The sequence below is a fragment of the Leptonychotes weddellii genome, chromosome 1, assembly GCF_054177405.1.
Source record: "Leptonychotes weddellii isolate Sample4059 chromosome 1, ASM5417740v2, whole genome shotgun sequence".
Lineage (NCBI taxonomy): Eukaryota > Metazoa > Chordata > Mammalia > Carnivora > Phocidae > Leptonychotes > Leptonychotes weddellii.
In genome coordinates, this window is record NC_138369.1 from 3,471,230 (window position 1) to 3,484,148 (window position 12,919).

At 62.0% G+C, this 12,919-nt stretch overlaps 3 protein-coding genes across 11 annotated transcripts in view; 2 read left to right on the plus strand and 1 right to left on the minus strand.

Annotated features, from left to right (window-relative positions):
* The window catches only part of RPL36 (ribosomal protein L36), a 168,492-nt gene extending 160,869 nt beyond the window's left edge, over window positions 1-7,623 (plus strand). The window contains exons 1-4 of one of the 3 annotated variants that reach the window (XM_006750060.3): window positions 6,617-6,748; window positions 6,928-7,022; window positions 7,284-7,418; window positions 7,491-7,623. In XM_006750060.3, coding sequence (XP_006750123.1) covers window positions 6,930-7,022; window positions 7,284-7,418; window positions 7,491-7,580 — 318 coding nt within the window. In that variant the 5' untranslated portion in view covers window positions 6,617-6,748; window positions 6,928-6,929 and the 3' untranslated portion in view covers window positions 7,581-7,623. Of the gene's footprint in view, window positions 1-6,616; window positions 6,804-6,927; window positions 7,023-7,283; window positions 7,419-7,490 lie in introns of those variants that run through there. The other 2 variants (XM_031021325.2, XM_081806229.1) reach the window with 2 other exon arrangements.
* HSD11B1L (hydroxysteroid 11-beta dehydrogenase 1 like) lies at window positions 119-4,690 on the plus strand. Of its 7 annotated transcripts, XM_081805575.1 has the most exons (9): window positions 120-389; window positions 523-669; window positions 2,170-2,265; window positions 2,357-2,487; window positions 3,119-3,230; window positions 3,616-3,707; window positions 3,889-3,982; window positions 4,115-4,280; window positions 4,361-4,690. In XM_081805575.1, the coding sequence occupies exons 3-9, from the start codon at window positions 2,193-2,195 to the stop codon at window positions 4,554-4,556; spliced, it is 864 nt and encodes a 287-aa protein (XP_081661701.1). In that variant the 5' UTR covers window positions 120-389; window positions 523-669; window positions 2,170-2,192; the 3' UTR covers window positions 4,557-4,690. The 7 variants fall into 7 exon arrangements, with proteins under 7 accessions (XP_081661827.1, XP_081661701.1, XP_081661768.1 ...); XM_081805642.1 differs by lacking the exon at window positions 523-669 and having other exon boundaries at window positions 3,664-3,707; XM_031021331.2 differs by lacking the exon at window positions 523-669 and having other exon boundaries at window positions 122-389.
* Window positions 7,624-7,712: 89 nt separating the features above from the next.
* Window positions 7,713-12,919, minus strand: part of LONP1 (lon peptidase 1, mitochondrial) — a 17,950-nt gene continuing 12,743 nt past the window's right edge. The window contains exons 10-16 of the mRNA XM_081805267.1: window positions 12,830-12,915; window positions 12,630-12,746; window positions 10,316-10,456; window positions 9,813-9,978; window positions 9,185-9,402; window positions 8,925-9,089; window positions 7,713-8,078 (exon numbers count right to left, since the gene is read on the minus strand). Of these exons, the coding sequence (XP_081661393.1) occupies window positions 7,902-8,078; window positions 8,925-9,089; window positions 9,185-9,402; window positions 9,813-9,978; window positions 10,316-10,456; window positions 12,630-12,746; window positions 12,830-12,915 (1,070 nt within the window). The 3' untranslated portion in view covers window positions 7,713-7,901. The remainder of the gene's footprint in view (window positions 8,079-8,924; window positions 9,090-9,184; window positions 9,403-9,812; window positions 9,979-10,315; window positions 10,457-12,629; window positions 12,747-12,829; window positions 12,916-12,919) is intronic.

The following is a 12,919-nucleotide window of genomic DNA, read 5'->3' on the forward strand; positions in this document are numbered from 1 at the left end:
GGACCAGGAAGATTGTGCCAATAGCATGGTTGTCATGGCAACGCGACGGGCGGAATTGTGCGAAGGAGGCGGGGCCCTGTGTCACGTGATCCGGTCAGGGGTGGGGCTTTCGTCCAGGGGGCGGGACCGGGACCGGGACTAGTGCCGGGAGGGGGCGAGCCCGGCGGAATGCCGTTGCCGGGCAACGCCCGGGAGCGGTGTTCCCGAGGCTAGGCCACTCCCCCTGAGGAGGTGGGCTCGGTGTCACGTGACCAGGACCCTAAGGGAGGGGGCGCGGTCGGGGGCCCGGCCGGAAGCGGCCGCTTAGGGAGGTACGAGGGGCGCGCTGCGGGTTCCCAGGCCCGGACCCCGGCCCCGCTGGACGGCGGGAGAAACTAAGGCCCGAGTGGGTGAGTGCGAGGTTGGGAGCGCGCAGCACGTCGCATGCCCTTTTTGTCCAGAGGGGAAACTGAGGCCTGGCGAGGTCAGGAGACCAGTACGTTCTGCGAGGGTCTGGTTCTCCCAGTTCCTCCCCCATCGCAGGCGGCTGCTTCATCCATCCATCCACCCATCCATCCATCCTTCCGTCCATCCAACCATCCATCCATCCATCCATCCACCCGGACGGCCAGCCAGCTAGCCGTTCATCCGCCCGACCCCACGGAGCCCTGCATAGCTGCTGGGGTCAAGGTGGGAAGAGGGTCGAGTTGCGGGACTCCGCGGGGCTTCCCCCGGAACGTGGGGAGAGGTGGGATGGCTGCCGTGACTGGGGAAGGGCGAGTGCACCTTTCTGAGAGCTGAGAAAGATTCATAGACAGTAATGGTGGAAGATGCGGATGGACTGGTGGGCCAGACCCACGGGGCATCGTGGGCTGAGGTGAGGAGCTTGGTCTCCATGGGGGGCAGTGGCGAACCCTAGGAGGCTTTGGAGCAGGAAGGGGAACATCAGATTTCTTTGGAAGATCCCTCTGGCTGCCGGAAAAGCATAGGGTGGGAGGGAGGGAGTAGGAGGATGGGAGAGGCAGCTGGAACTTTGCAGTGGGGGGCGAAGGACTGAGGCCTGGATCTAGAGATCTGAAGGCACCCCAACCCCACCATCTCTCAGCTCTGGAAGTCCCCCTCTCCTCTTTGTCCTACTGAGTCCAGATGACAGAAACCCCAAGATGTGATGGCCCTGCGCCTTTCTCAGGGAAGATTCATGACCTGCCCCCCGCTTAAAGCAGTTAAGCACTTGGCCTGTTTCTCTCTTTCACCTTCTCCCTGGAACAAGTAAATCCACTCCCACAGCTGAAGTCACATCTTAACCCTAATGACACAGGCCCCTGTGTCCCCTACCGAGCCCTAAGATTCCTTCTGGGTGTCTCCAGACAGAGCCGTCTTTCTGCCCCCCCCGCCCCCTGCCCAGCTCTTCTCTCCAATGTTCTTCATATCACTCAGGGTCAGTCTGGTATCTGTTGAGCGTCCTACTGCATGTCTGGCACCGTTTGGGGCCCTGAGGACCCGACAGTGAACAAAGCAGCAGCAGGTTTCCGTTTCCTTCCTGCCTCATGGAGCTGACAGTCTAGGAGGAAACAGGGCCAGTGAACATGTAACAAATCATCAGGATAATCTCAGGTCATGGCAAGTGCTGAGAGGATGGCAGTTGTAGAGGGAGGCAAGGGAAGGAGAGGGACCAGGAGGCGCTCTAGAAAAGGAGGCCAGGGAATGTCCCTTGGAGTAGGTCAGTTTTGTGGTGACTTCAAAGAAGTGAGAGAGCAACTCCTTGGGTTCTATTTGGGAAGAGCATTCCGGGCAGAGGCAACAGCCAATGCAAAGGCCCTGCGGCAGGTTGGAGACTGGCTGATTCTGAGGAACAGTGAAGAGGCGGGTGTGGCAAACAGCAGAGTGAGCCAGAGGGGCTGGTCCCTGCAGGGCCTTTTTGACCATCAAGGAGGCCGGCTTTTGTCCTAAATGAAATGGGGAAGATGTTCAGCAGGGGGAGGCAAGATGTCATTTGGCTCCTTCGAGGAGGGAGAAAGCCATTGAAGAGGCCAGGGGAACCTATGTAGTGACCTGAACTAGGCAGCGGCTGCCGAGATGGAGGGGAGAGAGGGCAGGGCCTGGAGCATCTTCATCAAACAAAGGCGCAGTTGTGGAAATGGGGGTGGCTGTGGGCCAGGCCTGTGCCTGTCCTCCTCTCTCCCGCTGCAGAACCTGCAGACCCAGGGCTGGCCATGAAGGTTCTGCTCCTCACCGGGCTGGGGGCCCTGTTCTTCTCCTACTATTGGGATGACAACTTCGACCCTGGTGAGTGCTTGGAAGTGGAGGAGGGAGGAATCGGGCCAGCTGTCCGGTACCGCCCCCCCCCCCAGGATTGACCACCCCTGCACCCTGCTAGCTGGCCTGCAGGGAGCCCGAGTGCTGCTGACCGGGGCCAGCACGGGCATTGGGGAGGAGCTGGCTTATCTCTACGCACGCCTGGGCGCCCACCTGGTGCTCACGGCCCACACCGAGGCCCTCCTACAGAAGGTGAGGCAGCCCATTTCGTGGGGCGGGAGTGGGTGGAAAACGGGGCCTGGGTGTAAAAACTTCCTTGCAAAGATCCAGGCTTCCGGGGTGACCTTGGGCAAGTAGCTTAACGTCTGAGCCTTAGTTTCCTCTTTTGCAAACCAGAGACAATTAAAGTACCTTCTCCTGGGTTACGGTGTTGGGTTGATCCATTAAGACAGTGAGTGTAAGACAGGGAGTGTTCCTCAAAACTGGGGTTATTGGTGGTGTCCAAAGCCTGGCCGGCAGCCAGGGTTCTCAACTTCAGACGAGGGGTGGTGGACACTGCTCAGCAGCAGCCCATTGTGGCTCCAAGGAGATGTACTGTTCTTGGGGACGGACCTTGCAAAACTTCTAGAGAGGCCAGAAATCTCGAGATTTATATGACATCCCCTGAGTTTTAAATGTTGGTATTGAGCAAATAAAACGTGCCCGATTTGGGCCCGCAGGCTGCCGGTTTGTGACCCCAGTGGCAGAGCTTTGGGAATAATGTTGAATGTCACCTGAAGCTCCGAGTCGGGGAGGGGGCTTGAGGTTGGGGCCCCAATGGTCTAGCAGGTGGAGGGGGCCCAGCCGTGGTGGACGGGCCCACGGGCAGCTCTGGCCCCCCCAGGTGGTAGGGAACTGCCGGAAGCTGGGCGCTCCCAAGGTCTTCTTCATCGCTGCGGACATGGCCTCCCCTGAGGTGCCCGAGCGCGTGGTGCGGTTTGCGCTGGACAAGCTGGGTGAGGGGCGGGGCCTGGACTCTGGGACTGGGGCCTCGGCCTCACCCGGCAGGACCCGAAAGGGGTGGGGCCGTGGCAGTCGGTGGGCGGAGGTTTATGGGTCCGGGGCGTGGCTAGGGGGTGGAGCCCCATTGCCTCCAGGGGGCGGAACTCTGGACTGGGCCTTACTGGATCAGGGACGAAGCCTGGCAGGATCCAGGGAGTAGGGCCCGGTCTCTTTGATATTAGGCGGGGAGCCACCCGGGGCGGAACTCACTGGGTCAGTCCTCTGGCCGGAGCTTCTCTAGTTCAAGGTGACGGGGCCAGGGGCGGGGGGGGGGTCTCTTCGGGCCCAGGGGCGGAGCCTCAAGGACTAGCTCCTTGCTGATGGGCCTCTCCGGGCCAGGAGGGCTGGACTACCTCGTGCTGAACCACCTCGGCGCCACCCCGGCAGGCACGCGGTCCCGGAGCGTTCAGGCGACACGCTGGCTTCTGCAGGTGCCCCGCCCCACCGCGCCCAGCGCCCCATCCTTCCTATCCCCAGGCTCCACCCTCCTCCCCGCCCCAATTCCCACCTCAGGTCCGGCCCCTCCCAGACCCCGCCCAACGCCTCAAGGCCCCGCCCCTCCCGGGGCCTGAGGGTCTCCGCGATGCGGTGACGCGCAGTCGCCACCTCCAGGTGAACTTCCTGAGTTACGTGCAGCTGACTTCGTTGGCGCTGCCCATCCTGACGGACAGCAAAGGCTCTCTGGTGGTCGTGTCCTCGCTGCTCGGTGCGTGCCCGCGGGGCGGGGAGTCGGGAGGTCACAGGGTCGAGGCGGGCGAGCCTGGGGAGGGCAGGAAGGCTCCCTGGAGGAGGGGGAGCGCCGTGTGGTCACTCAGCTGCTGCCCTCCCGCGCTCCTAGGCCATGTGCCCACATCCTTCTCCAGCCCGTACTCGGCGGCCAAGTTCGCGCTGGACGGCTTCTTCGGCTCTCTGCGGCGGGAGCTGGACGTGCAGGACGTGAACGTGGCCATCACCATGTGTGTCCTGGGCCTCCGGGATCGCGCCTCGACTGCCGAGGGAGTCAGGTGAGGCCCGGGGCCATCAGGGACAGGGGGCTGTGGGGGGCCACCCAGCTGCAGTCTCCACCGTGCCCTCCTGTCCCCAGGGGCGTCACGAGGGCCAAGGCGGCCCCAGGACCCAAGGCAGCCCTGGCCGTGATCCGCGGCAGCGCCACACGCGCCCCTGGCGTCTTCTACCCGTGGCGCTTCCACCTGCTCTGCCTGCTCCGGGGGTGGCTGCCGCACCCGAGGGCTTGGTTCATCCGCCAGGAGCTCAACGTCACCGCTGCCGAGGCTGCCTGAGCCCCCGGCCGTGGCACTCCTTCATCTTCCTGGAGGCGAACCCTCCATCCAGCCGCCCCAGAGCGGCGGCGACACAAACCGAGACACCTCTGAGCTGGTGGCCGTGGCTCAAGACAGAGTCATCAAGACAGAAAGGGACAACCGAGAAAGTCTACCAGCCCCTGGAAACGGTCACAACTCCGGGCGAGGTGACACGGTTGCTGCTTCCATTTTGCAGATGAGAAAGCTGAGGCTCAGAGAGGTGGTGTGACTTGCCCAGGCCCCTGGCCATGTCAGACAGGGCACCCTGGGAACCCTGTCCGTCTCCCACCTGGAGCCAGTGCCTCCCTGATCTCTTCTTTCCACTCACGCAACCTTGGAGGGTCCCCCTACCCTGGCCGCAAGCAGGGGACAGCCTTCAAACTGTCCATCTGCCGATGGGGTCTGAGGCCGGGGAGGAGGGAAAGAATGTGTTCTGGGCTGGACCCAGCCTTCTGTTTCATAATAAAAATCCTTCTTCCCTTGCACATAGGTTGTTCACATTGCTTAGTTTTTCCAGGTTGCTGGTGGCAGGCGGGTAAAGAGGGATGTGTGTACGGGGATGAGATGACCAGACTTCTCCACCCTATTTAACAGTGAAGAAATGGAGGCTGAGAGACGTAGATCTCACCCGGGAAGTCAGGGGTGGAAAGAAAGGTACTGACTGTGTGTCAAAGGCCACATTTGCAGTATAAAGCACGTGGTTTGTGTGCCGATGACGGAAATGTGTATCAGGCACTAAGCCCTTGACATTAGTGATCTCATGGCATCTTCACAATTGGACGTTGGTGCTACCATTGTTAACATTTTATAGATAAGGAAATGTGCTTGGAGAGAGGGAGGAAGGGGCGCCTGGTTGGCTCAGTCGGTGAAGCATCTGCCTTCAGCTCAAGTCATGATCCCAGGGTCATGGGATCAAGTCCCGCATCGGGCTCCCCGCTCCGCGGGAAGCCTGCTTCTCCCTCTCCCTCTGATCCTCCTCCCTGCTTGTGCTCTCTATCTCAAATAAATAAATAAAATCTTAAAGAGAGAGAGAGACAGAGAGGGAGGAAGTCCGTGGCAGGAGGTAGGATTCTGACAAGGGACTTCAAACAAAGTGTTGGCTGTATTTATCTGCACATCACTGATGTTTATTTACATCAGGTCGTGAAAAATTGACACTTCCTCTCCCTAAAATGATAAATTAGTGTGGTTTGCATAAATAAAAAGCAACTGTACAGTTAAAAACTGTAGAACAAATACAATATTGCAAAATGCTAGCTACTGTTGGCTGTGCAAGGCTCTCTAGAATTAGCAAGTGTTAGAAGGGTTAACCCCAAAGAGACTAGCGCAAAATGGGGACCATCATTTGGGAATAAGCAGGATTGAAAGATAAAAACCAGAAAAAAATTTCTTTTGTTTGTTTCTATCATGCCTCCAGTCCCTGCACCACCGAAAATTACATCAAATTATATCAAACGCCATCAGGGGTACTATACCAAATCGCCTTCTTCAGTTCTAACACAGTTTGGTGTCATACAGAGTGAAGCCAATATCTGTTTATGGAAATTTTATTTTGTGTCAAGTACCATTACATCTTACTCGAACAGTTTGGAATAGGTACTATTATTGTCCTCCTTCTAATAAAGATTTTTAAAAAGATTTTTATTTATGTATTTATTTGAGAGAGAAAGAATGAGCGGGGAGGAGAGGGAGAAGCTGGCTCCTCGGCAGCAAGGAGCCCCACCCGGGGCTGGATCCCAAGACCCTGGGATCATGACCTGAGCAGAAGGCAGACGCCTAACCGACTGAGCCACCCAGGCGTCCCTTATTCTCCTCATTCTATACACGAGGAAATTCAAGTACTGGGAGCCGAAGTTCCTGGCTCAGGGTCCCTAAACCCGCGCCCAGGTGGGATTAGCCAGCAAGCTGCAGAAGTAGGATTCCAACTCTCAACCCATCGGCAAAGGAAGGCATTTCAGTTCCGGCTGAGGCTAGTTTCAACCCACTACTGTAAGCGCGCATGCGCAGGTAGACGGCTCGCGCATGCGCATAGAGACCGCAGGGCCTCCAGCCGCCAGGGGGAGCGCGCGGCGTTCCTGCCTCTCTGGCCCGCTCGACCCGCGGAAGCGAGATAGCCCAGAGTTCCGCGGGGCGACAGCCCTTCCGCCGCGGGAGCCGTTGAGGAGCAGCAGGTTAGTGGGGCGCCGGGAGAGTAGCATCTGCTGCCATCCGGACTCCGCGGCCCCGGTGCGGCTCAGGGCTCTGGCTGGGCGCCGGGAGGGAGTCCGGGGGGGGTCGGGACGCGGGGCTCCGGGCGGCGGGGGCCGAGCCCGGACTCACCTCCACTCCCCTCTCCGCTCCCGGCGCCCAGCCATGGCTCTGCGCTACCCTATGGCCGTGGGCCTCAACAAGGGCCACAAGGTGACTAAGAACGTGAGCAAGCCGAGGCACAGCCGCCGCCGCGGGGTGAGTTCGGGGGCCGTGTTGGCGGGAGGTTCGAGCGTGAAGGGGGTGGGGGCGTAGGGCTCGCCCCGCGGCGGGTGGACACCCCGGGAACCGCGCGCGCGAGGAACGGACGCTGGGGCGAGGCCGTCGGCCGGAGGAGGGCCCGGCCCGAGCGGGGGCGTCCTGCCGTGGGAAGGCGGGCGTGAGGGGCTGCACGCCGCCGTTGCCGCAGCGGACGCCCGGGATCCCGAGCGCCTCGCCCTGACGCCCCCCGCCCCCCAGCGCCTCACCAAGCACACCAAGTTCGTGCGGGACATGATCCGAGAGGTGTGCGGCTTCGCCCCCTACGAGCGGCGGGCCATGGAGCTGCTCAAGGTCTCCAAGGACAAGCGCGCCCTCAAGTTCATCAAGAAAAGGGTAGGTGCACCGTCGCGCGCAGGGGCCGGGCTGGGACTCGGGGCCCGGACTGAGCGCCCCCCTTGCCCGCAGGTGGGGACACATATCCGCGCCAAGAGGAAGAGAGAGGAGCTGAGCAACGTCCTGGCCGCCATGAGGAAAGCGGCAGCCAAGAAGGACTGAACCCCCCCCCCCCCGCCATGTAATAAAGCCTTTTCGGAACTTAGGGGTCTTGTGCTGGTCTGGGGAAGGAGGGGGCGCGCCTCCAGGACGCACCGGTGAGGAGCAGAGTGCACAGAACAAGCAGCCAGGCAGTACTGGAAAGGGGTTTTAATCATAATTAAAGAGTTCATATATGCCAGACTCCGTGATTAAGCCGTAACTGAGGTCCTTCGACTTGGGCCTCTGCTGAGCCCCTGGGTGGCTCAGCTGCCCAGAGCTCCTGGCCCTGGTGCCACCTTGGCCCAACCGGGCCCGTCTGTGCCAGCAGAGCTGGGCCTGCCGTCACCGCTCCACGGCCAGGGCCGCCGGCTGCTCCTCGGGGAAGGCGATGGTGAAGATCTCGCGGTAGTGCTCCACGAAGTGGACCTCCAGGCCCTCGGTGATGAAGGCGGCCAGGTCATAGAAGTCCTTCTTGTTCTCGGCTGGCAGGACGATGCACGTCACTCCAGCACGCTTGGCCTGGGAGGGAGGGCCCGCGGGCACGTCAGCTGAGGAAACTGAAGCCCAAACCCCATTCCCGGCCTCTCTTCCAGGAGCCAGTCTCCCGGAGACCCCGTTTTCTGATGCATCACAGTAACCAGGGCCTTAGGTTGAGTGGTTGGGCAGCTAAGAGCACAAGGGAATTTAACAGAAACCGTGCGTTAAAGCATGCCCAGCCTTACTGTACAGCCTGGGGGCACCTGCGAGCTCCAGACTCCCCTCTGTGCTCTGCCCGCAGTCCTCCAGGGCTCCCGCCACCAGGCCCCATATCACCCTGCCGCTGCCTCACTAGCCCTTTGGGGGACCATCCAGGGACACAGCACGTGCTGCCTTATTTCATCTCCCCCTTTGCAAGTGAGGAAAGTGAGGTGTAGAGTCTCTACAAGGCTGGGGACCCCACCTTGTAGGCAGTTCAAGGGAGGGATGAGGCTGCAGGTAAGGCCAGGTTCCAGGAGGCAGGGGATCCAGGGCTGCATGATGGGGCCGGAGTCCCACCACTGAAGGAGAAGCCCAGGACTGACTGGTCAAGGTAGGCCTCTCGCTGCACCCCCAGGAGGCCATTCTCTCCTGCTTTTTCTGCATCCCCGATTCTTGGTTGAGGAAGGAGAGCGACCAAGATGGGAACTCTGCTCCAAGAGGCAGAGGCCCACTGTGGAGAGGGACGGCCAGGACACTCTGCTCAACACGGGCCCAAGTCGTAGTCTGTAAGCAGCTGGCACCCTTCCTTGCCTGCCTGAGGCCTACACCAGCTGTGCGAGGACACAGTGCCACACGGGGGGAGCCTCTGGTCCAGACTCACCCTGGGGGGGAGGGGGTCACACTCACCGCGATGGTCTTCTCCTTGATGCCGCCCACCGGCAGGATCTTGCCTGTGAGGGACACCTCGCCCGTCATGGCCAGGTTTGGCCGCACCGGCCGGCCCGTCGCCAGGGAGAGCAGGGCCGTGACAATGGTGCAGCCGGCGCTTGGGCCATCCTTGGGGGTCGCACCCTGGTGGGGAGAGGCAGGTGGGTGGGCGGCTGGATGAGGGCTGGGCTCCGCTAGGGGGCCGGGGCTGGAGCCGGAGCGGGCAGGTGGGGCCTCACCTCGGGCACATGCAGGTGGATGTGGGAGGTCACCAGGTAATCATTGGAGGGGTCCTGCTGCATCAGGAAGGCCCTGGCGAAGGTGTAGGCGATGCGAGCACTTTCCTTCATCACGTCCCCCAGCTGGCCTGTCACCTCCAGGCTTCCATCCTTGTCCCCCTTGCTGTCCTTGTCTCGGGGCCGCCGAGGGGACGTCTCAACAAACAGTGTCGAGCCTCCTGGCAGACCAGCCACAGAGGCTGTGAACCCGGGACCCCTCCCCGAGCCTCGCAGTGGGGCGCCTAGGGGACGCCCGTGTCTCCCCTGCGCTCTCCCGCTGGCCTGCTGCCCCCCTGCTTCACAGTGCAGCGCTGCCTCTGGGACTGCCGGCCGGTTTTGTGGACCTCTCCCCACAGCACCACCCCCGGCCCGCTGCCCGGCCTCCCTGCGGGGCAGAGCGAGGTCACCCGGACGAGGAGGCCCCCCTGCTGGGTGTCAGCGCCCCCCAGGCCAGAGGGACTCCCCTCAATGCAAGTAAGGCTTGTGGGGCGCTAGTGCCACCTTGTGGGCCCATCTTCTCCCTCCTTGATGAGCCCCTGGTCTCCTGAACCCCTTCAGTGAGGGGGGCTGGGACGGAGCTGCTGCTCACCCATGGCGGTCCAGGCCAGCCCCATGACCACGCCGGGCGGCGTCACGTCGTACATGCGCTCCACGGTGAACACGGGCTTCCCCACGAAGTCCTGCAGGTTCTCGGGCGTCACCTCCACCAGGTCGGCCTCGCCGCTGACGATCTTGTAGGCAGACTTCCGTAACACCTGGAGCGGGCAAGGCAGCAGCGTGGACGTGCGCCCCTCACCCCACGCGCTTTTAATTTTTAACATTGCGGTAGAATACATAAAATGACCATTTCAACCATTTACAAGTTTACAGCTTCACGGCTTCAAGTGCATTCACATCTGTCTCCAGAACTTTCCATCACCTCACATGGCGACTGTCGCCATGAAGCACAAACTCCCCAGCCCCCAACCCCTCCTGTCTCTGTGGACGGGCCTCCTGTGGGGTCCCCCTGCGGTGGAATCTGCAGGGTGTGTCCCGGGGTCGCCCCCCCACCCCAACCTGCACAGGCTGCGGACCCCGCCCTCCCGGGCTCACCTTCTCCACCTGCTTCTGCAGGTTGCGCACACCACTCTCCCGGCAGTACTGCTTGATGAGCAGGGTCAGCACGTCTGACGACAGCCTGGCCTTGCTCTCGTCCAGGCCACACAGGGCACGGGCCTGAGGCACCAGGTACCGCTGGCAGGGAGGGGCCTCAGGGTCAAGAACCGGCGCCTCTCCTGTGGCCCCCACTCACCACTGAGCCTTCCCAAGACCCCTGGCCGGCTAGAGATGATGGAGACGGGCCCAGCACCAGCCTGCACAAGCTCTCATCCCGGGGGTTGGGGGGGGGGAGCAGGGGGAGCTCGCGTAAGGCCGCCCCAGGAGGTGACAGCAAAGCGATGACCCGAGAATAAGGAGCCAGCAAGGCGAGGAGGAGGGAGTGTGGGCAGAGCGCATGGCGGGCGCCAGGACCCCACGGTGAGCCCACAGATGCCCAGCCCACCACCTCCAGAAGCTCCCAGGCCCCTGCTCCTGCCGCATCCTCTGCCCAGGTTCCATTCCTGCCCTTCCTCCAAATGTCAGCTGAGATGCCACTCCTCCAGGAAGGTCTCCCCTGATCCCTGGGCTACCCCCACTCACAATGAGCAGCTGCCACCCCGAGCAGACAGGAATGCGGAGGTCAAGAGGCCCCAAGGTCCCCCACAGCCCAGCCCGACTCCTGCCACACAGCAGTCCTGGGACAGACAGACCTGAGCACCAACTGGGGGGTAGAAAGCAGCTGAGACATGAGGGACACAACCATACACGTCAGTACGTTTGTTGACCGACATGGGTGGCCCCGAAGCCTCTGGGAGTCCATGTTCTCTTATCATCCCTTTAAAGGTTTAAAAGCAGTCCCCTGCCCAGGTCCCCAAGCCTGCCCCTCCTTGGCCGGGTGGGGAGGCCCCAGGACCCCTGTAACTACCTCAGCCAAGAGCTCCTATGGCTCCCCTCCCACCCCAGGAGACAGGAGGCTGGTGTCAGGCTCCGAGGGCTGGGGCCCAGCGCCCACAGGCTGCAATAGGCTCAGGGAGAAACGTGCGCAACCTCTTTCCAGTTAGAAACACTGGGTCAGAAACAGCCTCCCTTTTCTCTGGAAGGAAATCTGGCTCTCTGCTCCGCTTAACGTTCTTCAGGATAGGAATCCAGCCCCCGGCCTGGGGAGACCAATAACGTCCAGGAAATGCACAGAGACCTGAATCCCGGGTGAGCCTCGGCCTAGGACACTCGTTCCGTCACAGAACTCAAGGACGCACGGCTGGTGGGAAGACGGGCGGCAGGGGTGCCGGCCCTGGGACAGGTGTGCTGGGGACAGGGAGCAGCGCACTGACGGCGGAGAGGACTATCAGGGCCGAACGCACAGTCCCCAGCGGAGCACCGGCTACCCGCGCCTGGAACACCCAGGAGAGACTGTGCTCTCTCCCCCTTGTTCCCGTGCCGGGGCCCGGGAGAGTGGGGTAGAAGAAATCTGTACTGGGTGGGTCTCTGGCCCCCGAGCTCCCGAGACCCTGGAGTTTTCAAGTGGCAGGGTGAGTGGGCCAGCTGCTGGGACCTACGATACAGCCCCTTGGCACCACACCTGAGCCTGGGTCAGCGAGGTGGCTCCTGGGGCGGGGGTCTGAGGGCCTCGCCCCGACCCCCAGGGAGAGGAGAGGGCTGGAGGGACAGTCACGGGTGGCTAATGATTTACTCAACGATGCACACAGAATGAAGCCTCGATAAACACCCTGGGCCGAGGAGCTAGGAGAATGTGGACCCGCCGGGAGGCGCTGGGAGGGGGGTGCCCACGGACCGCCCAGAAGCCCCTGCCCCTGCCCCTGCTGGGCTTGACGCGGCTGTTCCGGCTGTTCCCTGGTTGGATCCTCTATAATCAACTGGTAAGGAAGGAAACCGTCTGAGCTCAGTGAGCTGTTACAGCAACCCAGCAAGCCCCAAGAAGAAGTGTGGGAACACCCGATTTACAGCCAGCTGGCAGAAGGAAGCGAGCCCCGGAATGCGCAACTGGCATCCGAAGCAGGAGCATCCCGGGGGCCTGGGCCCTCAGCCCGCGGGGGTCTGACGTGAACCCCAGGCAGGAGCGGAACTAAGCCGGGGAAGTGCCCGTGCCGGGGTTACACGGCTCACGGTGGGCCTCGCCTCTGCTCTCGGCGACACTCACGCTACACGAGTGGGCAGACCCCAGCCGCCCCCGCTCCGAGCAGGGCCGCTGTGGACTGTCCCCCGCAGCTCTGGTTAGGGGCCTGGCCCTCGGTGCTCAGTTATGCCCCCAGCCCCAGCTGCAGGGGGGCACCCCCACTGTCTAGAGCTGGGGCGAGGGTCCTGCGCTCACCTCTGCGATGGCGAGCTTCTCCTGGGCCACGTAGCCAGACACGTTGATCATCTCCATCCGGTCCCTCAGCGGCTCCGGGATGGTCTCAGTGACATTGGCCGTGCAGATGAACAGCACCTGGGGAGGGCGGCAGGGAGGTACCGGAGGACTGGCCACCCTGCCTCTCCCCACTGGGCCCAGCTCCCTGGCGGGACACACACCTTGGACAGGTCCACGGGCACGTCCAGGTAGTGATCCAGGAAGTTGGCATTCTGCTCGGGGTCCAGCAGCTCAAGCAGTGCTGATGAGGG